General features: G+C 41.8%; 1 protein-coding gene and 2 pseudogenes across 4 annotated transcripts; 1 reads left to right on the top strand and 2 right to left on the bottom strand.

Annotated features, from left to right (window-relative positions):
- Positions 1–2305: 2305 nt before the first annotated feature.
- On the bottom strand, positions 2306–5542 carry LOC111977657 (UDP-glucuronosyltransferase 2A3-like; annotated as a pseudogene).
- A 1564-nt stretch (positions 5543–7106) lies between these two features.
- On the bottom strand, positions 7107–10740 carry LOC111978062 (UDP-glucuronosyltransferase 2A2-like). 4 transcript variants are annotated; one of them, XM_070448352.1, is made up of 2 exons: positions 10566–10740; positions 7107–9049 (listed from the first exon to the last, which is right to left on the bottom strand). In XM_070448352.1, exon 2 carries the CDS (start codon positions 9038–9040, stop codon positions 7433–7435), a length of 1608 nt encoding a protein of 535 aa, XP_070304453.1. In that variant the 5' UTR covers positions 9041–9049; positions 10566–10740; the 3' UTR covers positions 7107–7432. The 4 variants fall into 4 exon arrangements, with proteins under 4 accessions (XP_070304453.1, XP_070304454.1, XP_070304456.1 ...); XM_070448353.1 differs by having other exon boundaries at positions 7107–9044; positions 10566–10671; XM_070448355.1 differs by having other exon boundaries at positions 10571–10652.
- A 4980-nt stretch (positions 10741–15720) lies between these two features.
- Positions 15721–18442, top strand: LOC111978508 (endonuclease domain-containing 1 protein-like; annotated as a pseudogene).
- The last annotated feature ends 7092 nt before the right edge of the window (positions 18443–25534 follow it).

The raw sequence follows: 25534 nt of genomic DNA, 5'->3' as shown, positions 1-25534 counted from the left end.
CACAAATGTCATTAGATAGAAAACTGGATGGTCTGGTGCGTCTCACATGTGAAATTTGTCCTTGTTGCAACTCTATCCATAAAAGGCACAATATTCTGAGCCTGTTGGTAGTCACAGTTAATTATGACCAAGTTTAATTTCAGGCTGCAGCTATTTAATTCAATATAATGTCTGGTAAGGCATTCTAGATGCTGAGCACGATGTATCCAGCAATTTGGTAACTTTGAATAGGCTAGTATACGCATATAACTACTACAACAGACTTTGATCTTTGATGGACAAAAGGGCCTTCTTCGACTTGCCTTTCCAGCAGACGGACCGGGATCTTGCAGAGAGCGGACAGCAAAGGCATACACTCGTAAACATGTCAATTGCATTTATTTACGAAGATGAGGCGTGTTCATGTTCATAGTATTAGAATATCTATGAGTGTAGTTATGAGCTCTGAGTTTCCTGTCTTTGAGCGGTCCCCACTCCCTTTCCTTTGTCTACAAGCCGTCATATTGGTTTCGTCCCTAGGGACTTTTTATTTGTATCACGTAGTAACAATGTATGACCTATTGTGTGTTGTGTTATGTAATTCTGCGATTTATTTACTACACTAACTTCATCATATAATTAACCAATTTGTATATCGCTGATTCATGATCTATGCTGCAGTTCGTGCAGATATCCAAGGGTTTGCAGACATTCAGAATATGACTGGATGAGGTAATAATCATTAATAAGTGACTGTAATCGATAAGATATGAAAATATCTGAAGAGTGAATTTAGGAAATAAGAGCTCTCTTAACATTTTTCCCGTTGGCTGCTGCAACTTCCTAGTTAATTAAAGTTACATGATTAGTTTAATTCGCATAATTCAATTACACATAGAGAATTGATTTGATAACATACAGTCCTTCACATTTAGACAGCACATGTCTAACAACAATCAGACAGCATAGAGTCAGTTCCACTAACTACAACGCGACACTTTGTTCTCTTTTAGTGTTCATGGTTTTCTAAATTCACAGTTTGTTAATTGTAGTCGTTATAATTTGATGATGAACTTTGGATTTGCAAATTCATTTTTTTAAATATAATTTCATTGTTATTATGTTTCTTGTTTTCACACCAAAAGGTTGAAGATATGTGAAACTTGTGTAAGAAAAAATTGCTAATATTTTAAATAGCTGTTATGAATTTTCATAATATGTTATCAATTGAAATGTGTATACAAACTGTGTGAAAGAGTGACACAAAAAAATGTCAACAATATAAATTTTATTGAAATGTGCAATCATCACTCTAAAAATAATTATCGTTACACAAATTGATAATATTATTAAACCAATAAATAAATACAGATTATTACATTATCTCGTAGGAGCCTCATATTTTGCCCCGCATATGTAATTCATAGAGGAGCGCCAGTCTAAATGACTTACATAATGGAACGATGTTACATTCTTACGGATTAAAGCTTATTTATGAGAGTCACTATATAGTTAAGCTTTTAACCAATAATTTATGTATACAACGTCTATACGAATACTAAGGTTGGTCGAGCGACTCTGGGGAGGGAGAGAGAAGATATCTATGGAAGTTAGAAACCTTTGGGGGAGGATTATTGACACCATAGAGAGAGAGAGTTTAACTCCTGGCAGGATGGATCATGTGACTCCCCTACAGATGGATCGTGTGAAAGAAGTATTTGAAAAAACTCCCATTAACTTTTAATGTCAATTTCATCCTAATGTAAATATCCCACAATATTTTCAACTATTTTCACGCCATTAGTCCTATGTGTATTGCATCCATGTGTATGTATATATATATTTATTTTTTAATGCTATTCCAAGGAGCTGGATTCTTGAACTTGAGACTTTTTCATAAATATGATCATTGATCATATGTGTATATCTCAGGTTAGAATGGTTCTGTCCTAGGTCTAAGACACCAGTACTTAAAATCTCCAGCAAATGGTAGACCACAATAAGGTGCCAGATATGTTATTTATAACATTTTATTTAATATAAAGAATCAAACTGTAGTGCTCATAGTCATCCCAGTCACTATAGAGTTAAAAGTTATACGAGTGTAAGCACACATGGTAATCAAATTATAGCTAAAAATCAAAGTGAGCTCTCTTTATAAATGTTAACCTATACAGTGTAACAAAAAGAAAACACTGGTACTTTGAAGATATCCTGTTGTTTATCTTGTTGAGTACCAACAGACATGTTTGAGGAAAAAGGGAACTTATTGTTTACAGTCATATGGTAAGAATGAGGTCACTTTGTTGTATTCAAGAGCCAATCCTTACTCCTGTCTGTTGGGTTTACGCTTCCTGCATAGTCTGAGGCACAGGAAGTGGATTGAACCCACAGTAATGGCTACCAGCACAACAAAACAGCAGTATGGACTCCATACACATCAGTGAATGATAGGAGTACAGGCATTTGTAAGACTCTGTTCGAAGGTGGGCGGCCCCTTTGGTTCTATGACAAATTCGATCCAAGAGAGGGCGTGTCCAAGGATGCGTGGGCTTTGTCCCGGTGCAGGCTTGAGAGCCGCTCTCATACTGGTCCTGTTAGGACGGATCGTGGAGGACTTCCTGTACAGCTCCAAGAAGCTCTGGCTGGAAATCTTGGTGACTTCAAGCACTTGGCCGCTCACGCACCTCCAGGCGTAAGACATTCCGAACTGGTCGAGAGCAGCGGAAGCCCACACCACCGGACCCCGTGGTACATGCTTCGTAAGGCCATTGGTGCCACCATGGGCACAAGGCCTTGACCTTGGGGTGGCAGGAGGTCGTTTTGGGGCATCCACTTGACCAGCAGGGTTTTTGTTGCCCAGGCCGATGGGTTGCTTGCCCATGTGCCTCCAGATGACCTTCTGGGGAAGTTGGGCGAAAGCGGCGGGCATCTCCGAGGTGATCTCCACGGGCAAGCCTTTGACAAGAGTTCCCAGTGACATCACGATAACCCGTGTTCTCTCCGAGCTTGTACAAACTCCTCCAGCTCTGTCGTGTAGAGGTTTGGAGGGTTTACATTGGAAGCCTCCAATGTAGACAATGTTGGGCATGGTGGCCGGGGGAACTCAAACACAAAGTCCACCCGCATGACCAGATGTCGTTCCCTGCAGAAAGTGGTGAAGTTTGTGCCCGGCTCAAAGTATCTCTTCACCCCTATCGTAGTGTGGGCTGATCGAACACATCAAATGATCATGTTGAGGAGGTAGAGGAACACATTCCCAACTCGCTGGCGAAGGTCATTGGTCTGAAGTGGCATAACCAGCGGTGGGGACATAGGACACGGGCGAGGGGGCCACCACGAAATGCCCCTCTCCGCTGGTGATCCAGCGAACATTGAAGACAGTGGGTAGCCCAAGCTTATGGGCGACCAGGACCCGACGGGCAGCCCGGGTCCAAGAGTACCACGTCGTACTGGCTATCCCTCAGGCTCTGCATCAAAGCCTTGTTCTCAAACATCTCCACCACAACTGACTGGCCTGCTGGTGCATTCCTGACACCGACAGTATGTACGAGTAGAAGGACACAAAAGCAAAGGCGAATTGCTTCCCTTGGATCTGCGCATTTTGACGAGGAAGGCTCAAAGAAGTCTTGTTTTCAATGTCCATGCCCCCAGCACAGTGATGGAGATAGAGCGGTAGTGGGGCGACGACTCCTTGATGTCCAACTGCTGGCCGCGCGAGCACAGTATCTGGGACCCCGGCGTGGTGAGTCCTCGATCAGGAGGTTCATGTTGACCCAGTGGCTGCACACGGGGACGAGATGTTGTAGCTCCCATGTCCCAAGAGCCCTGGAGGGCCACGAGGAAGGCACCGAAACCGCAAGGACGAAACTGGTCACCCCGTTCAGGCACTCATTGTTCTACTCTGGGAAAGAACGAGAGGAATGATGTCAGAATGTATAGAGGGTCATTGCATGAAATTAGCCCTTTGGGTAGTACAACTTTGTGAAAAAAAGCATTCTGTCAGTAAGAGCACATGTTCAACTTAATTTCAAAAAAAAATTCACATCTTATAAAATAAAAACTATAGTAAGTGCTATTAACTTCCAAAGAAGTAACAGGGTTGACAATGTCCTTTTAAATCAGCCATAATCAGCCAAGAGGATGGAAGATTGTTGTCTGCAACAAGGAGGGGCAATTGATGCAAGCTTCACCCAAGTATTATCTTAAAACATTTCTAGCTTGTCTATCTTTGGGTAACAAGGTTGACGTGTTATGCTAGGGTAGAACCAGCTGACCTGCTTTTACTCTATGATTTTACTAGTAGATGTGCAATGTTTGTTTTGAAAAAAAATTTGAAAAGGAATAGTTTCACCATATTATCGAAAGTTAAGTTCACATAAAGCGTTGACTTCAATGAGGGACAGGTTGTTGTTTTTTTTACTTAAAATTAATCACTCTTGTCAAAGCAACAAATAGTATAAAGTCATGGGGGGAGGGGGGGGAGGCACAGGGGGACATGCCAAAATGTTGAACTTTGCACTTTGCAAGTCTTTATTCATGTTCAAAATCAGATTTATTGAATTTTACATGTGGTCTATATTTAAGGGCACTTCATTTATATAGCAGCTTTTAAGCGCTGAAATTATTATTTCATTTCATGACACAGTCATCGTCCATAAGTAATCTTATACTGCTGATGGTAAAGCTACAATGCTCAGATGGGGAAAAACATGACTCTTTCTTGTAAAAAAGAGAAAGAGAAGGGAAAAAGTAACTGGCAGAGAATGTGCACTTAGTGATGTGCTCGTCTTACGCAATTTAGCAAAACATTGGAACGGTGATTACACTTTTCGCCTTAGTAGGCTATGTACTTTGCCAAGAGATGACTGAGTTAAAGTCCTGATGGACTGTTTAAAGTCCTGATGAATGCATATTGTGGCTAGTCTCCTATGCAAACACACACACTTCACTATTCTCTGAGGGCATCACTGCAGCAGAGGGGGACTTAACACCAGCATGTGCATACAAGAGCATGGTTCCAAATGACCACTATGTCGAGCACTTTCCTCTTCACAAAGTCATGGGGGGAAGGGTAAACCTCAACATTTAACTCAGAGAACTAAGCATTTAAAAAGACAACACTCCTATTCAAATTGTCCTGCAGCACATGAAAATAATACAGTAAATGTATAAGAAGAGACAATCCAACAGTCCACAAATAGGAATAAAAATACCTAAGTGTTCCAGTGGTATATCAAATATCGTATGCAAAGAATATTGAGTTACTGTCTAGATTAGAGAAGGAAGAGAACATTGTAGCCTACTTACTTCACAACTCTGAGCAGCAGCGTACTTTGAGCCCCTTCTGGCTTACTGGAGCTGGCAGTCTCGGGATGTTGTATAATGTGGAGAGGTTAAAGTCAGGGGAGAAAAGAATGTCTATTCACACGGACAGCAGATTTGTGTGTGTGTGGTGAGAGAGCGAAGAGAGAAGAATGGGGGGGGAAACTATGTTGCAGCCTCTCTTCCCACTGCAACAATATTTCCACCCTTCCCGACTCACCCCCTCAATTTCTTCCATGCACTGAACAATGTTTTCCACTCAGGTATATAGAAAAACATAGCCTGCTGTGACTGAGATAAATGCAGACTGAGGCTTCTCAGGGAAACAACATTCTATAAACAAAGCAATAGAGAGATTTTGCTAAATGTAATAACATTCAGAATATGACTGATGAGGTAATAATACATTAATAAGTGACTGTAATCGATAAGATATGAAAATATCTGAAGAGTGAATTTAGGAAATAGAGACTCTTTAAACATTTTCCCGTGGTGCTCCAACTTCCTAMTTAATTAAAGTTACATGATTAGTTTAATCGCATAATTCAATTACACATAGAGAATTGATTTGATAACATACAGTCCTTCACATTTAATGACAGCAAATGCTACAACAACACAGCATAAGTAAGCATCACACACACGCACACTTTGTTCCTTTTAGTGTTCATGTTTTCTAAATTCACAATTGTTAATGTTGTCGTTAATATTGATGATGAACTTTGGATTTTCAAATACATTTTTTGAAATATAATAAAACATGCTTATGTTGGTTTTCTTTTGTTCTTCACACCAAAAGGTTGAATGTGAAACTTTGATTGTAAGAAAAATATGCTAATATTTTAAATAGCTGTTATGAATTTTCATATGTTATCATTGAAATGTGTATCAAACTGTTGAAGAGTGACACAAAAAAATGTCAAACAATAAAATATTTATTGAAATGTGCAAATCATCACTCAAAAATAATTATGTTACACAAAATTGATAATATTTTAGACCCATATAAATAAAATACAGATATTACATTATCGGGTCATTTTGACCCGGCATATGCATTCATGGGGCGCCATGTTTACAATACATACAATACAGGTCCTGTGTGGCTCAGTTGGTAGAGCATGGCGCTTGCAACGCCAGGGTTGTGGGTTCATTCCCCACGGGGGGACCAGGATTAATATGTATGAACTTACATTGTAAGTCGCTCTGGATAAGAGCGTCTGCTAAATGACTTAAATGTAAATGTAAATACATCTTACGGTTAAAGCTTATTTATGGGAGTCACTATAAAGTGTTACCAAATGAATTGTATCATCAACTCCTATAGGTACTGGTTGAGCAGACCTGGGGGAGGAAGATTACTGGAAGTTAGACAACCCTTTGGGGGAGGATTGTGGACACATTGACACCATAGAGAGAGAGAGAGAGCTTAACTCCTGGCAGGATGGATCATGTGACTCCCCCTACAGATGGATCTGTGAAAGAAGTATTTGAAAAAACTCCCATMAACTTTTATAGTCTCCAATTTCATCCTAATGTAAATATCCCACCAATATTTTCAACTATTTTGACACAACCATTAGTCCATGTGTATGCATCCATGTGTATGTATATATATATATATATATTTTTTTAATGCTATTCCAAATAGGCTGGATTCTTGAACTTGAGAACTTTTCATAAATCATGCATTGTTATCATATGTGTATATCTCAGGTTAGAATTGTTTCTGTCCTAGGTCTAAGACACCAGTYACTTAAAATCTCCCAGCAAATGGTAGACCACAATAAAGGTGCCAGATATCGTTATTTATAACCATTTTATTTAATRATAAAGAATCAAACTGTAGTGCTCATAGTCATCCCAGTCACTATACGAGTTAAAAAGTTATAAGGCTAAAGCACAATGGTAATYCAAAATATATGCTAAAAATCAAAGTGAGCTCTCTTTATACATGTTAACCTATACAGTGTAACAAAAAAGAAAACACTGGTACTTCATGAAGATATCCTGTTGTTATCTTGTTGAGTACCAACAGACATGTTTGAGTGGAAAAAGGGGAACTTATCTGTTTACAGTCATATGGTAAGAAATGAGGTCACTTCCTGTTGTATTCAAGAGCCAATCCTTACTCCTGTTTGGGTTTACGCTTCCTGCATAGTCTGAGGCACAGGAAGTGGATTGAACCCACAGTAATGGCTACCAGCACAAACAAAACAGCCAGTAGGACTCCAATCACATCCAGTGAATGATAGGAGTACCAGGGCATCTTGTAAGACTCTGTTCGSAGGTGGGCGGCCCCTTTGTGTCTCATGACAAATTCGATCCAGAAGAGGGCGGTGTCCAGAGGATGCGTGGGCTTGTCCCGGTGCAGGCTTGAGAGCCGCTCCATACTGGTCCTGTAGGACGGATCGTGGAGGACTTCCTGTACAGCCTCCAAGAAGCTCTGGCTGGAAATCTTGGTGACTTCAAGCACCTTGGCCGCTCCACGCACCTCCAGGCGTAAGACATTCTCGAACTGGTCGAAGAGCAGCGGAAGCCCCACCACCGGCACCCCGTGGTACATGGCTTCGTAAAGGCCATTGGTGCCACCATGGGCCACAAAGGCCTTGACCTTGGGGTGGCCCAGGAGGTCGTTTTGGGGCATCCACTTGACCAGCAGGGTGTTGTTGCCCAGGCCGATGGGTTGCTTGCCCATGTGCCTCCAGATGACCTTCTGGGGAAGTTGGGCGAAAGCGGCGGCGATCTCCGAGGTGATCTCCACGGGCAAGCCTTTGACAAGAGTTCCCAGTGACATCAKGATAACCCCGTGTTCTCCCGAGCTCTGTACAAACTCCTCCAGCTCTGTCGGTAGAGGTTTGGAGGGTTTACATTGGAAGCCTCCAATGTAGACAATGTTGGGCATGGTGGGCCGGGGGAACTCAAACACAAAGTCCACCCGCATGAGCCAGATGTCCGTTCCCTGCAGAAGGTGGTAGAAGTTTGTGCCCGGCTCAAAGTATCTCTTCACCAGCCTATCGTAGTGTGGGCTGATCACGAACACATCAATGATCATGTTGAGGAGGTAGAGGAACACATTCCCAACTCGCTGGCCGAAGGTCATTTGGTCTGAAGTGGCATAACCAGCGGTGGGGACATAGGACACGGGCGAGGGGGCCACCACGAAATGCCCCTCTCCGCTGGTGATCCAGCGAACATTGAAGACAGTGGGTAGCCCAAGCTTATGGGCGACCAGGACCCCGACGGGCAGCCCCGGGTCCAAGAGTACCACGTCGTACTGGCTATCCCTCAGGCTCTGCATCAAAGCCTTGTTCTCAAACATCTCCACCACAAACTGACTGGCCTGCTGGTGCATTCCTGACAACGCCGACAGRATGTACGAGTAGAAGGACACAAAAGCCAAAGGCGAATTGCCTTCCCTTTGGATCTSCAGCATTTTGACGAGGAAGGACTCAAAGAAGTCTTGTTTTTCAATGTCCATGCCCCCAGGCACAGTGATGGAGATAGAGCGGTAGTGGGGCGACGACTCCTTGATGTACCAACTGCTGGCCGAGCGCACCACAGTAATCTGGTGACCCCGGGCGTGGAGTCCCTCGATCAGGAGGTTCATGTTGACCCAGTGGCTGCCATCCAAGGGGAAGACGAGGATGTTGCCCCCAAGAGCCCCTGGAGGGCCACCGAGGAAGGCCACCGAAACCGCAAGGACGAAACTGGTCACCCCGTTCAGGCCACTCATTGTTCTACTCTGGGAAGAACGAGAGGAATGATGTCAGAATGTATAAGGGTCATTGCATGAAATTAGTCCCTTTTGGGTAGTACAACTTTGTGAAAAAAAGTATACTTTTTATTTCACATAATTTTAACATTCTGTCAGAAAGAGCACATGTTCAACTTAATTTTAAAAAACTTTTCACATCTTATAAAATAAAACTATAGTAAGTGCCTATTAAGTTCCAAAGAAAGTAACAGGGTTGACYATGTCCTTTTAAATCAGCCATAATCAGCCCAAGAGGAATGGAAGATTGTTGTCTGCAACAAGGAGGGGCAATTGAATGCAAGCTTCACCCAAATAATTATCTTAAAACATTTCTAGCTTGTCTATCTTTGGGTAACAAGGTTGACGTGTTATGCTTGACCCGCTCAGTTCCACCACAAAACACCAGAAAATGGACAAAAGGGTAGAACCAGCTGACCTGCTTTTACTCTATGATTTTACTAGTAGATGTGCAATGTTTGTTTTGAAAAAAATATTTGAAAAGGAATAGTTTCACCATATTTTCGAAAAAGTTAAGTTCACATAATAGCGTTGACCTTCAAATGAGGGACAGGTTGTTGATTTTTTTTACCTTAAAATTAATCACTCTGTCAAAGCAACAAAATAAGTATAAAGTCATGGGGGGAGGGGAGGCACAGGGGGACATGCCAAAATGTTGAACTTTGGCACTTTAGCAAGTCTTTATTCATGTTAAAAAAATCGGATTTATTGAATTTTACATGTGGTCTATATTAAAGGGCACTTCATTTAATATAGCAGTCTTTTAAGCGCTGAAATTATTATTTCATTTCATGACACAGTCATGGTCCATAAGTAATCCTTATACTGCTGATGGTAAAGCTACAATGCTCAGATTGGGGAAAAACATGACTCTTTCTTGTAAAAAGAAAAGAAAGAGAAGGGGAAAAAAGGTAACTGGCAGAGAATGTGCACTTAGTGATGTGCTCGTCTTACGCAATTTAGCAAAACATTGGAACTGTGGATTACACTTTTCAGCCTTAGTAGGCTATGTACTTTTGCCAAGAGATGAACTGAGTTTAAAGTCCTGATGGACTGAGTTTAAAGTCCTGATGAAATGCATATTGTGGCTAGTCTCCTATGCAAACACACACACATTCACTATTCTCTAGGGCATACACTGCAGCAGAGGGGGGACTTAACACCACCATGTGCATACAAGAGCATGGTCTCCAAATGACCACTATGGTCGAGCACATATCCTCTTCACCAAAGTCCCATGGGGGGAAAGGGGTAAACCTCAACATTTAACTCAGAGAACTAAGCATTTAAAAGACAACACTACCTATTCAAATTGTCCTGCAGCACATGAAAATAATACAGTAAATGTATAAAGAAGAGACAATCCAACAGTCCACAAATAGGAAATAAAAATACCTAAGTGTTCCAGTGGCTATATCAAATATRGTATGCAAAGAATATTGAGTTARTGTCTAGATTAGAGAAGGAAGAGAYCATTGTAGCCTACCTTACTTCACAAACTCTGAGCAGCWGCGTACTTTGAGCCCCTTCTGGCTTACTGGAGCTGGCAGTCTCGGGATGTTGTATAATGTGGGAGAGGTTAAAGTCAGGGGAGAAAAGAATGTCTATTCACACGGGACAGCAGATTTGTGTGTGTGTGTGAGAGAGCGAGAGAGAAAGAGTGGGGGGGGAACAACTATGCAGCCTCTCTTCCCCACTGCAACAATATTTCCACCCCTTCCCGACTCCACCCCCTCAATTTCCTTCCATGCACTGAACAATGTTTCCCACCTCAAGGTATATAGAAAAACATAGCCTGCTGTGACTGAGATAAAATGCAGACTGAGGCATTCTCAGGGAAACAACATTCTATAAACAAAGCAATAGAGAGAATTTTGCTAAATGTAATAAAGAGACATATTTGACACACATCAGGAATAACCCTTGTACTAAGAATCTTTATTTACACACGCTGGTGCATTGCGTGTGTGTCTGAGTCTGTGTGTTTGTGTGGACGTACAGTGTCAAAAATGCTTATTTAATTGAATCCCGGCCTTAGTTAACACAGGAGTTAATCATTGGACAAATGTTGAAATTGCAGAGCTGCATTTTTGTCGAAGGTAAATCACAATAGCATGTCATCTCATTGATACTTAGGGATTTTGGCAACTCTACTTCCCCAGAGTCAGATGAACTCGTGGATACCATTTTATGTCTCTGTGTCCAGTATGAAGGAAGTTAGAGATGGTTTCACAAGCCAATGCTAACTAGCGTTAGCGCAATGACTGGAAGTCTATATTGCACTAACGCTAGCGCAATAAAAGTATCCGTTTAAAGATTGGCTTGCACTCTCGACAGTCCGAGGTAAATTCTTGTTTGAGAAATTCCTCTTTGCAAAGAAGCCATTTTTGTTCCTTTTTGACCATTTTAAATGAAAACAATCACAGTAAGTTACTTAAGTGTTACCCAGAAATGATTTGATATTGAGTTAAGGGCTGCATTGAACCTGCAAGAATTTTAGTGAGGGCAATTGATTGATCTTGAGTGCTTTATCAGTGACACAAAACACAAGTGTTTAGTATTTTTCTCAACTCTGATCTGATTTAATCAACCAAGATGACAACATTTCACAAAGGACATACACAGACACACAAATGCACAGATCAGAGTTCAGAAAAATACTAACACACTTGTGTGTCACTGACAAAAAACTCTCAAGATCAATCAATAGGCCCCACTGAAGGGTGTTTTCACACATACAGTGCATTCGAAAGTATTCAGACCCCTTGACTTTTCCCCCGTTTTGCTACATTACAGCCTTATTCTAAAATGTATTACATTTGTTTTTTTCCTCATCAACCTACACACAATACCCAATAATGACAAAGCAAAAATAGGTTTTTAGAAATGTTTGCAAATTGATATAAAAAAACAACAACTGAAATGTCACATTTACATAAGTATCCAGACCCTTTACTCAGTACTTTGTTGAAGTACCTTTGGCAGTGATGACAGCCTCGAGTATTCTTGGGTATGAAGCTATAAGCTTGGCACACCTGTATTTGGGGAGTTTCTCCCATTCTTCTCTGCAGTTCCTCTCAAGCACTGTCAGGTTGGATGGGCAGTGTCGCTGCACAGRTATTTTCAGGTCTCTCCAGAGATGRTCGATCGGGTTCAAGTCTGGGCTCTAGCTGGGCCACTCAAGGACATTCAGAGACTTGTCTCGAAGCCACTCATGCATTGTCTTGGCTGTGTGCTTAGGGTCGTTTTCCTGTTGGAAGGWGAACATTCACCCCAGTCGGAGGTCCTGAYCTCTCTGGAGCAGGTTTTCATCAAAGATCTCTCTGTACTTTGCTCCGTTCATCTTTCCCTCGATCCTGACTAGTCTCCCAGTCCCTGCTGCTGAAAAACAACCCCCACAACATGTTGCTGCCATCACCACCATGCTTCACCGTAGGGATGGTGCCAGGTTTCCTCCAGACGTGACGCTTGGCATTCAAGCCAAAGAGTTCAATCTTGGTTTCATCAAACCAGAGAATCTTGTTTCTCATGGTCTGGGAGTCCTTTAGGTGACTTTTGGTAAACTCCAAGCGGGCTGTCACGTGCCTTTTACTGAGGAGTGGCTTCCGTCTGGCCACTCTAACATAAAAAATGGAAGAAGGTGGATTGCTGCAGAGATGGTTGTCCTTCTGGAAGGTTCTCCCATCTCCACAGAGGAACTCTGGAGCTCAGTCAGAGTGATCATTGGGTTCTTGGTTACCTCCCTGACCAAGGCTCTTCTCCCCTGATTTCTCAGTTTGGCCGGGCAGCCAGCTCTAGGAAGAGTCTTGGTGGTTCCAAACTTCTTCCATTTAAGAAAGATGGAGGCCACTGTGTTCTTGGGGACCTTCAATGCTGCAGAAATGTTTTGGTACCCTTCCACAGATCTGTGCCTCTACTCAATCCTATCTCGGAGCTCTATGGATATTTCCTTCGACTCCATGGCTTGATTTTTGCTCTGACATGCACTGTCAACTGTGGGACCCTATATAGACAGGTGTGTGCCTTTCCAAATCTTGTCCAATCAATTGAATGTACCACGTGGGCTCCAATCAATTTGTAGAAACATCGCAAGGATGATCAAAGGAAACAAGATGGACCTGAGCTGAATTTCGAGTCTCATAGCAAAGGGTCTGAATACTTATGTAAACAAGGAATTTCTGTTTTTTATATTTAATACATTTGCCAAAATTTCTAAAAACCTGTTTTCGCCTTGAAATTATGGGGTATTGTGTGTAGATTGATGAGGGAAAAAAAATGTAAATGTAAATGGAAAACATGTATTTAATCCATTTTAGAATAAGACTGTAACGTAAGAAACTGTGTAAAAAAGGGAAGGGGTCTGAATAATRTCCAAATGCACTGTAGTTCTCATCAATAGTTCGAATCAGAGTTGTATTCTATTCTTATTTGGCCCGCTTGGTTTCACAATGTCACAAGAACTAAAATGCCTAAACAAAACCACATGTCCATGCAAGTAGTTTGTTTATTGGAGAAAKATGTTCACGTTTAATCCATCTATGATTATCATGAAGCATCACTTGTGTGTCCCAAACTTTATTTTTGTTTCAATTGGTCTTCGAATAACATGCGGGAGGAAACAGATCAATAGCCGCTCTAACTGCAACGTGAATAGCCTATATTCAATAGGCTATTCTATATACCCAGAATAGCCCACATCTCCCCTAATCTGCATTGGATGCGCTCATAAATATGCTGCTACTCACATAATGTTTGAGAGATATAAAGTTATGGTACTGTGTGCATTTCATCAAATGCTCACCGTCAAACAACTAATAATATTGCGCGCCTCTGGTTCTTTCCTGTGTTTGGTCTGGAATGCGTTCTCACCTGCATTGAACCGCACCACGGTTCAAATGGAATCGGACCAAGACCAGTCTTTTTGAGCGAACCGTGGTGCGTTGTTCAGCACGATCCCGAGTGCCCATAGTGTTCACACCAGTCCAAACTAACTAAACTAAGGGGGAAACGTGCCAGACATAGGAAAAACCACTCCAAGCCAATTTGGTGTGAAAGCCCTTTATCTCACGTGCATGCATGCTTAAGTGTCTCATTATGTAATATTGTGTGTGAACACTGTAATCTTGGTTAATTAAATCAGAGTTGAAAAAAAATACAAATACTTGTGTTGTGTGTCACTGAAAAAGCACTCAAGATCAATCAATTGCKCTCACTAAAATGTTACCCAATTGTGCCCAGWGGGAAGGMGGAAATGAAAACWAGCTGTTATTGTCAGAGAKGTTTGGAACTCTCTTTTATTGGTCTMTTAARTAATTTACTGCCCTGTGATGTAACCAGGCAGGTCAAAACTCCATCCTACCTAWATAGGCTGAAKTTTCAGGCGSCCTTTTWAATCAGCTCTTACACTAAAAGGGCATTATTAACATTTTTCATAATTTCACAGTATTATTTCAACCTCATAGTGTGAAGATATATACTGAGTGTACAAAACATTAGGAACACCTTCRTAATATTGAGTTGCACCCCCTTTTGCCATCAGAACAGCCTCAATTCATTGGGGCATGGACTCTACAAGGTGTCGAAATCGTTCCACAGGGWTGCTGGCCCATGTTGACTCAGTTATGTCAAGTTGGCTGGATGGCCTTTGGGTGGTGGACCATTCTTTATACAGACGGGAAACTGTTGAGCYWMAAAAACCCAGCAGCGTTGCAGATCTTGACACACTCAAACCGGTGCACCTGGCKKCTACTACCATACACCGTTCAAAGGCASTTAAATATTTTGTCTTGCCCATTCACCCTCTGAATGYCACACATACACAATCCATSTCTCAATTATCTCAAGGCTTGAAAATCCTTATTCAACCTGTCTRCTCCCCTTCATCTACACTGYTTGAAGTGGATTTAACAAGTGACATCAATAAGGGATCYTAGCTTTCACCTGGATTTACCTGGTCAGTCRATGTCATGGAAAGAMCAGGTGTTCTTAATGTTTATACACCRAGTGTATATAAATCACAAGAAAATCCTGTTTTTGACWGCACTGYACTTTTAACTAACTCAAAAGTGCAAGCCAATGTTTAACCATGAGATAACATGCTATTGTGGATTTACCTTCAACAACKACGCAGCTCTGCAATGATGTCAACTTTTGTCTAATGATTAACACCTGTGTTAACTAAGGCCTGTGATTCAGTTAAAGACGCATTGTCGACCTTGTACTTGATTTCTAAAGGTAATTTACGTTTGAGCCGACATACGTAGAGTTTACCATGAATGTGATCCAAGAACATCAGGGAAATTCCCTTTGAAGACCCATTGTCGACAATACTCCTTTGATTGAATCCTAGAGGAAATCAACATAATCGAACTCGACAAAATATGAATAATATATTCCATTTAGCGGACTCACTTTAGTGAAGAGAGTGCATACAAAAAAAAATGTCACTCTTTGCTGGWTCAGCTCTTCTCGTTCTCTAGTAAGAGACGTAGTGCATAAGAGGCCAGGCGGCCAGCCATCCTTCCTGTTTCAGTGAGATTCATGTTCCATTAATAAGTAAGCTGCTTTCGTAACYCCCCCTCGCTCTCCTTGCATAAGTGTTAATAGTCAAACGCTTAGTCAACCATGAATCCACCCCTAACCTCCCAATCCCCAAGTATCACGAGTGTGTGACAGCATGAGACAGGGGTGGCGCATTGAGAACCTATAGCAGATACGTATGTCTCCTCGCTAGTTGTTTTTCTGTGGCTTTGCGGACAGTTTCTGAACACTTTCCTCTGAAGCTGCAAGAAAGACCTTTGTATTGAAAGGCATCAGCTTTGAATCACAGGGCACCATGAATCGAAAAGAATACATCTAGTCGTAGTCCATTTTTTGGGGTGTTGCTATCTTTTACATTTTTGGAAGACTACAGCAACAGCTCCAGCATGTCAACCAGAAAGGCATATCTTCGTTCTGTGGGTTTGGCCCTTCTAGCTCTGGCAAGCTGGTGGTCCCTGTGTGCTGCTGATGTGGGGGACTTCGCCCCATGTCTGAACATCTTCTACAGGTCGTGGCCCCCCAAGGGTCTGTCGGGGACCCCCATCTGTCAGCGCTARGAGAACCAGTACCACTTCGCCTCGCTGTACAGCCGCCCACGACGCTCGCCAAGGTTCTCTGCCTACATGTTCAGCCCGCCAGAAGGGAAAAGGCCCCCAGCAAACTGGAAGTTTGAGCCACAGGTAACAAATTACTTAAAGGGAAAGTTAAGGGTTTTAAAACTTGATGTTAGATGTTTCCTTCACCTGAAAGTAGTCTATCACCGTTAAGTATGTCAAACCAAATAATTGAGCAGATATCATTTGATTTGGCCATGACATTTTGGAAAACACACGGTTGCTCCTATATCACTCCTATTGATTTTTAGCTAGCAGTGCCAAAAGTTAGCTGATGTTTGTAGTGGCTGTTAAAAGTTAAAGGGATACTCCGGGATTTTGGCCCTTTATTTATTTCCCCAGAGTCAGATAAACTTGTGAATACCATTTGTATGTCTCTGTGTCCAGTATGAAGGAAGTTAAGAGGTAGTTTCGCGAGCCAATGCTAACTAGCGTTAGAGCAATGACTGGAAGTATATGGGCATCTGCTACCATATCTGACTTCCAGTCACTGCGCTGGTTAGCATTGGCTCGCAAAACTACCTCTAACTTCCTTCATACTGGACACAGATACATAAAATGGTATCCACAAGTTCAMCTGACTCTAGCGAAGTACATAAATGGCCTCATTGCCAAAATCCCAAGTATCACTTTCAATTGTAAAATTCTGAACWTCCCCTTTGAAGGGACATTACACCCCATAATCAAACTTTGTTAGAGGTTTTCAGACTACAAAGTATTCTATTGACAAGAGGAATCTGTTTTGTAGATCCAGCTATACTCTATAATCTAAAATGAATTGAACAGGTAAACACCATATCATTTCCAGATTCTCTCATATTTACATTAGACTACTTTGGAGTTATAAAAACATCTGACAAAATTAGATTTTAGAGTGTAATATCCCTTTAATGAAATTGGGATTCAGAGGGTGATTAAACAGCCATCACAATCTATTGGTTTACGCATGACACTGAATTTTGAAAATAAGAAATTGTTATGCTATTTGTAAATAACAAGCATGACTGGAGTGTTCTGTACTAGATTTAAAAAGAGGAAATGCTCATTTAAAAAAACGAGAACAGACACATTTGTGGTTGGCATAGAGCCTCATCATCTGCAGACAATTATGTTTCTCAGTTCACTGAAGCCAAAATGTACTGTGCCATGGTTTGTCTTGTTGGGAAAGCCCCCACTTACTGCAACATTCAACACAAGATAGCTTCTTCAAAAACTCCCATTTTCGAACCCTTAACGCTTTGTTGACCCTCAACATTTCCCCTTTCCAGTTAGCCAACGCCACAGCGGATGGCAACATGACCCCCTTCCCAATAGGTGAGCTGGACCCGAATGTGGTGAACAGCCAGGCCGTCCAGCTGGACTATACCAACTCCTCCTACACTCGGGGGCACCTCAACCCCAGCCTTCACCACCGGACCCAGGAGGGCCGCTCGTCCACCTTCACCCTGACCAACGTGGTCCCTCAGAAGGTTGGCTCCAACAACGGGCCCTGGGAGACACTGGAGAACCAGGTCAACCACACTCTGGGCTCCTACTGCCTCGGTGTGGCCTACGTTGTGACGGGGGTTATTCCCTACCTGGACAACAAGCACTGGATCAAGGGTCATCGAGTGGCAGTGCCGGAGTACATGTGGTCAGCCTACTGCTGCCCTAAGTACAACAAGAGTCTACTTAACAAGGTTAATCTTAGCAAGGTTTTCCCCACGTATGCTGCTATTGGACGCAATGACCCAAACAGCACAGAAGAGATTGTGCCCATTGACAAAAGCAGTCACAAAAGGTTCTGGGGTTACGATGTAAGGCGTATGCCTCTGGATACGTTGGAGATGTACCTGAAGGAGCGATTTGGGACCGTCATCAGTGTGTTTTATGAACAATGCTCTGGGTTACAATGACCATATCTACCATATGCATATCTAATAGATTATCAAGTTCATGTTCTAAGGGGGGTGTATTGTAATGGATCATGTGTGCATAGACAGCAAAATTACATTTCTTTCAATTAATTTGGCACTAACATCACAAGTAGTATGTCCTCAATTTTAGCACAKGTGCTCTTAAAATGGTCTAGTTTGCTCAACAGTCTAGGTAAGAAGTAAATCATGGACATCAAAAATATGGTAACACTTTATATATAACAGTGTCAAAATAATGTAATACGCATGAAATGTGTCCCAAATGTCATAATAAAATGTCACTGAAAGTCAAACTACAAGAGTCTCATTTTGAAGKATTGGAAACAGTTATGACATACACTCAGTTGCCAGTTAATTAGGTACACCRCTCTAGTATCAGATTGGATGCCCATTTGCCTCCAGAACAGCCTGAATTCTTCAGGGCATGGATTCTAGAAGGTGTGACGTTCAAATATTGCTCAATTGGTATCAAGGAACTACGTGTGCCAGGGAAACATTCCCCACACCATTACACCACTGTCACAAGCCTGTACCGTTGACACCAGGTAGGATGGGGCAATGGACTCATGCTGCTTATGCCAAATCCTAACTCTGCCATGAGCATGACGCAACCGGAACCGGGATTCGTCGGACCAGGCAATATTTTTCCACACCTCAATTGTCCAGGGTTGGTGATCGCGTGCTCTCTGGAGCTGCTTCTTCTTAATTTTAGCTGATAGAGGTGGAACCCGGTGTGGTCGTCTGATGCAATAGCCTATCCAGTGACAACGACCGACAAGTTGTGCGTTCCGGGATGCTGTTCTGCACACCACTGTTGTACTGCGCTGTAGTTTCCCTGTTTGTGGCCCGCCTGTTAGCTTGCACGATTCTTGCCATTCTCCTTCGACCTCTCMCATCAACGAGCTGTTTTTGCCCAAAGCACTGTCYCTGACTGGATGTTTTTTGTTTGTCGCACCATTCTCAGTAAACCCTAGACACTGTCATGCGTGAAAAGCCCAGGAGGCCGTCTGTTTCTGAGATACTGGAACCGGCAGGCCTGGGACCGACAATATACCACACTCAAAGTCGCTTAGGTCACTCATTTTACCCATTCTAACGTTCAATCGAACAGTAACTGAGGTTGTGTCTACACTTGTCACTTACATTCGACTTCTGCGATCAGAATACGAAGATCGCATTGAAAAGACGGGTCTAAGATGCACAAAAGTCGCATTGTGGTCTGATTAAGTTCAGATCTGGCCGAACACTTCAGGTGGTGGTCAGGGATGTATTGTGTGCGGATTTCTTCTCAGTCTGGACACAATCAGGTTACCGAAAGCGCATTCAGTGGGCGACGTCATCAGCACTTCTTCCACAAATCTCCAGAAAACTTGTGTTTTGGGACCGAGAGGCACCTTATCATTATACAGTTGGAGGAAATACGTTCCTAGCGTGTAAGGAAGGTGTTTGCTGGCCTCATAAATACTTGCCAGCGAGCTAATATTAAGAAAAATGTTTTTTGTTTGTTTGGCTAGAGTTATGCTAACCCGTTTTCAATCTCTTTAGCGTTGCTTGCTATTCCACTGTTTGTAGAATGCATACTGGCATTTGAATATAGCGCTCAGCATCCTTAAGTTATTGGGTGTCAGTCAGAGTTGTTCAACAGTGTATTTAGTGAATGGGCAAACTAAGGATGTTGATATAAGTCATGATATTTGGAAAAGTGTTGATTTCCAACAAGTGTATTTGATGGGTTTCATTTCTGTAGCTAGCTTGGCTGGCTAGTCAATTCGGTAGATACCGAGAGATAAGAGAAAAGATGAGACCAAAGAGATAAGAGAAAGTTTTTCTGAGGCACATATCTTCTGACAGTGAAACAGTGCCCCCCCGTGGACTGACGCTGAACTTTACTAGAACTAGATATTTAACCCTGTTAAGAATGGGCAATGGTGAGTTGGTAGAACAGGCAAAATAAAAATGTAWCTTATAGGTAATTTCCATGTAGGCTATGTAACTATTTGTGAAAAAACTGCCCATTACTAAATTGGTGAAAATATTACATTGAGCTTTTATTTGTATTACTCTTTTTATTCACTTAGCAACAATGCTTACTTTTTCTTTTGATGTTGCATTGTCGAGAGGTTACCCTGCAAGTAAGCATTTCATTGAACTGTGTACTCCATGTATATCATGTGTATATGATAAACACAGGAGGTTGGTGGCACCTTAATTGGGGAGGACGGGCTCGTGGTAATGGCTGGAACGGATGAGTGGAATGGTATCAAATATGGTTTCCATGTGTTTGATGCCATTCCATTTGCTCCAATCCAGACATTAGTATGAGCCGTCCTCCCCGCAGCAGCCTCCACTTATGACAAATAAAAAAACTTGAACTTGAACATAGAAGGGAAGAGGGAGGGAAGCCAGTAAGAGAGGGGAAAAGATGGCTAACCTTGTGGTTAGATTGTAGGTGAACAAAACTGACTTGCATAAAATGTCCACCAGAGCTGTTGCCAGAGAATTTAATGTTAATTTCTCTACCATAAGCTGCCTCCAATATCGTTTGAGAGAATTTGGCAGTACGTCCAACTGGCCTCACAACCGCAGACCACATGTATCAACAAACTACACACAATAACCCATAATAGGGGTATTTTTTTTAAATGTATGCAAATTTATAAATATCACATTTAAATAAGTATTCAGACAGTTTACACAGTACTTTGTTGAAGCACCTTTGGCAGCGATTACAGCCTGGAATCTTCTTGGGTATGACTCTACAAGCTTGGCACACCTGTATTTGTGGAGTTTCTCCCATTATTCTTGGCCATAGTCATATATACTGTAATAGCATAACACAACAGATTAGATAAACTGGAATGACACTCTCACTCAAGGTTGCACAAACCAAGCACCAAAATATTAGAATGAGCCGCTGCCCCTACAGTTTAATTATCACTAAAAGAGGAAAGAACCCTTTTTCTGAACTGCAAAGAACCAATGAAAGGGTCAGTATGGTTTCACATAGAACCATCACCTTTCAAAAACCCACGAGGAACCCTCATGTTTTGTGTGTAGCCTAATCAGTAGTCTATAACCAACGTTTTATTAAAATATCATTAGCAGCAAAACAGTCAACAGACATTCCCGTATTTTCTTTACATTGGACATTTTTGTCCATGCAGCTTCTGTGAAAGCTTTGGACTCATTAGGCCAACATGTCCGATGCCCATTGAATGAAAGGTGTCAGTGACTGTAGGAAGTCTATTTAGGAACATCAAATTATTACAAAATACTGGTTATTGTTTTTCCCGGGAATTCCAATCGCTGTCTTTCGTGCTGAATCCGCTTGTAGCCTAGGCTGTTTGCCTGTTCGTTTGTTAACATTTCATGTGGCAAATTCACTAACACGCCATATCAACGGCAATGGTAGGCTAATTGTATTATAACCAGTGACGACCTGTCATTCAGGTCAGGTGAGGCAAGGCCCCACCTGTTTTGAGTCCCACATTTTTTGCCAAAAAATGTATTGTGGGTGGGGGGTTGCCTGTTTTGCATGTTATTTTGGCATTAATATGTATCACATATCAGTTTGCAAACAATGTACAAAATTATAATACAAATCATTGAGTTATAAAGCCGTATACAAACATGGTGTTTTTTTTGCTTTCTTGAGTAAGGCAGCTCCAAAATGCATGTGTTTCAGCCTAGCTCAGTGCTTTCTGTGGTGGTGGGGGTAGCCAGCAGAAAATATGGAATGTAGGGGTTGGTAATGTTCTCTAGTTGAGCCGTGATTGGCTCAGTGTTCTGTCAGTCATGGGGACACTACGTCACCGCCCAATCTAAGGTTAGAGCTCGGAAATTCAAGCCACTTGGGTGCTGCCATTGAGTTACAATAGAAGTGCCCATCCAAGAAGGCTCAAGGTCATTGGCCACAGATAAAATGACATCAAATCACGTTATATCTACAGTAGCTTTGATTGGACTGATCATGTCAACATCATACTTTCAAAAGCTTAGCTAGCAGTCATCATCATGAATCAAGTCAACAATCTACTGGCAAATCCTTTTTAATCTTTGTCATATGAGGAGAAATAATTAAGAGAAATTATAGATTAAACATATCGGTGCTCATCTGCCATTGGACATGAACATTACACAACAAGTTGTAAATCGCAAAATTTAACAACGAGTGGTTTGAAAGGAATCCGTGGCTAACTGCAAGCATTGCAAAGCAATCACTAGCCTGCTATTCAGTGGAGTGGCTGTGTAGTCCCAAGTATGGGTTTAAGGTTCTCTTTTCCAAGCTTAAAATTATAGCCATTCAACATTGGTCATGCTGTCAATCCAGCATGATTTCTGCCGCGCTCAAAACAACTGGAAACTCGGAACTGGGAAATCTGACTTCAGTGAGTTCAAGACAACTGGGAATTCGGGAATTATTGTCATATTGTCATTTTTTCACTATCACTTACTTAGCTAGCAAATGCAGCTAGCTAGTTTAGCCTACTGACACACCCTGCTGAAACAGAGGGATGCTATGTTAGCTAGCTGGCTATGACTTTCCAACACAACACTGGAACTCTTCTTCCAAGTCAAGGTAAGTTTTTGGTATTACTAATTTATTGCCACCGGGGCCCGCACTGCTAACTGACTGTACACTAATGTTACTGCATGATTATAGCGGGTTTACTAGCTCATTAGTTCTATTAGCTATGTTGACTATGACGTTACTTTAGCTAATATGGTGACAGCGATTGTAGGCATGTTTTGTAGAGGTTTGGCTTGGAACGTGTTTTCCACAAACTTCATATACAGCAGATTTGTGGTAAATTGAAGTCCTCAAGCGAAGGGAAGAGAAGGAATACAACGTGGCTGTTATGAGAGTGAACTCTGTTAATGTGTGATCAGGGTATATTCATTCTGCCGACTCTGTTGAAAAACATTTTTTAAACAGAAGCAAACAGAACAAACGGGGATAAACATACCTGAATTTGTCCAATAGAAACTCTCGGTATTGAATGTCACTCTGTCACCTTAAATTTGTCTCTTGACCTGTGTGCATCTACGTTGTAAACTTTCATTCATAGGTTGTAGCAACCTCATGATGGGTATAGGAAAATTTGAGTATCATGTAGTAGCCTGTAGGCTAAAACCGTACTGACTGTAACATTGATACTGCCTAAACCTATGCTGTAACATTGAACTGTGTGATGGATATGAATGAGAGTCATCCAATACACTGTAATAGAAATAAGGCCATGCTCATGAAAAAACAATGGTCCTCCCTCATCTTAAATGGCACTGACCGCCACTGTAGCCATGTGCCTCACCCTAATTAATTTGGTATATTTTCCCCTGTTAACTTTTATTTGTTCTGACCTTGGGTGTGCACATTAGCCTATAACCTGCTTTATAAGAAATGTAATCATCAAATATCGTAAGAGCTTTCATTGTCTGCTTATATGCCCCCTTTATTATCCTATGGTTCTGACTTGGTGTTACAGGAGAGAACACATGTAAGAACGATCCAGTGTAGGGCTGAATTCTGTCGCTGTACATTTCAAAAGTGCTGAACAAGTAGCTTTATTGACTACGTCTGTCCTAGCTCGCTTCGTTGTCTTAGCGAAATGATGGATGCCTCTTATCCACCTTTGTCGTTTTCTTCGCTATGTTTGTACATCTCAATTGTCAGTAAAACCACATTTGTTTAAGAAGTCAGCCATCTCAGCTATGTTTTTTAAAAGAGTAAAATGAGGCTGAATGAACTGTTTCGCTGCCCAGACAAGGCTGCGCTGCATAGCCAGGTCTATCAGTTGGTAAGGGTTTGGGACTGGCTGTTGGTACTCTGCGTTGGGACAGCTTTCATGTAAGCCCTAACAGGCGCACTAGACCGCACGCGGCATTGTGCATATAGTTGATTTTTTTATCGTGTGCCATTCCACACCAGACCGCTAGATAAGCACAGCTAGTTTGAAAGTATCAAAACGAACTCTGAACCACAACTATATTTAATTGGGGACAGTTGAAAAGCATTAAACATTTATGGCAATTTAGCTTGCCTAGCTTGCTGTTTGCTAGCTAATGTTTCGCTGGATATAAACATTGGTCTGTTGGTTTTACCGGAAATGACACAAGAGTCTTCTCTACTCCAATAAAGTTAACTTCAAACAGACTTACAAGCCGTAACCGAGTTAGTTTCGAGTAATCTTCTCCTCCTTTCAAGGTCGTCTTCTTCTTCTTTGGCACTTCCTATCGACGATTTGGCACCACACTACAGTAAGGCCCTAGCATTTACCACCACCAACTGGACTGGAGTGTCTGACCTCTCATGTTCAATCTTTCACATCAGCCCCACATAGGTATATGCTCCTAAAAAAACTATTTTTGAGATGCTAGAGGGAGAGTTGCAGTGCCTCCTGCCGAAGAGGCCTACGTGTGCACACATTGCCTTATGCTCATGGAACYAAAGATGCTATTTATGACACCATGCTTCTGACTCAATCCAATTRAGAAATATTGTTGTTGTTTTAAAAAACAGATTATTTGTTTTTCGTTTAATTTAATAAAACCAAACTTGGGTTTATGTTGAGAAGGTACATGGTTGGAAGGCAATGCAATTTCGTCTGCTATTTCTGGAGAAGTGCAAATACGATACGTAAGATGGATCCATGATGTTTATAAAACTTTACATTTGGGAGCAGTATATTGGTGAGTGGACATTCCCCCTTTCTCTTTATATTGGATCTTTGTACAGCTCCTGTGAYAATAAGTTGGCTTATCCTTGTTAGGCTATAAACCCACGGGGAGCAATCATGGTGCCTGTAACTGTACTTAGACATAGCCTATTTAAAACAAGTTGTTTCGTTTTTTAATAGAATTTGATTAGAATTATAAACTGTCTTTTTAGGCTTTATCAACAGTTTAGTGAATTGAATATTGCTTATTGACTGCGTTTGGCATGTCCATTTCCAGACTGCAATTTACAGTCTGCTGATAGCCCCTATATCAGTGCAAATGCTATAGCCTATGTCTTAACTATGTATTTCCATATTGAAGCAATGCAACTAGAACAATGTGTACTGCGCGTACTGCGGGAGGCTAGCACCGCATCGCAGTGCTAGCTGCGCACCAGAGTCTCTGGGTTCGCGCCCAGGCTCTGTCGCTAGCCGGCCGCAACCGGGAGGTCCGTGGGGCGACGCACAATTGGCATAGCGTCGTCCGGGTTAGGGAGGGTTTGGCCGGTAGGGATATCCTTGTCTCAGTATGTAAAAAATGTAATAAAATGTATGCACTCTACTGTAAGTCGCTCTGGATAAGAGCGTCTGCTAAATGACTAAATGTAAATGTGTACTGCAAAGGAATATTACACTCCCCGACGGATGTTAGCAGAATCTAGGAGGCGG

The sequence above is a fragment of the Salvelinus sp. IW2-2015 genome, linkage group LG18 (assembly GCF_002910315.2).
Source record: "Salvelinus sp. IW2-2015 linkage group LG18, ASM291031v2, whole genome shotgun sequence".
In the NCBI taxonomy this organism is placed as follows: domain Eukaryota; kingdom Metazoa; phylum Chordata; class Actinopteri; order Salmoniformes; family Salmonidae; genus Salvelinus; species Salvelinus sp. IW2-2015.
Note: the sequence above shows the minus strand (reverse complement) of the source record. Positions and strands in the feature narration are given on the sequence as shown.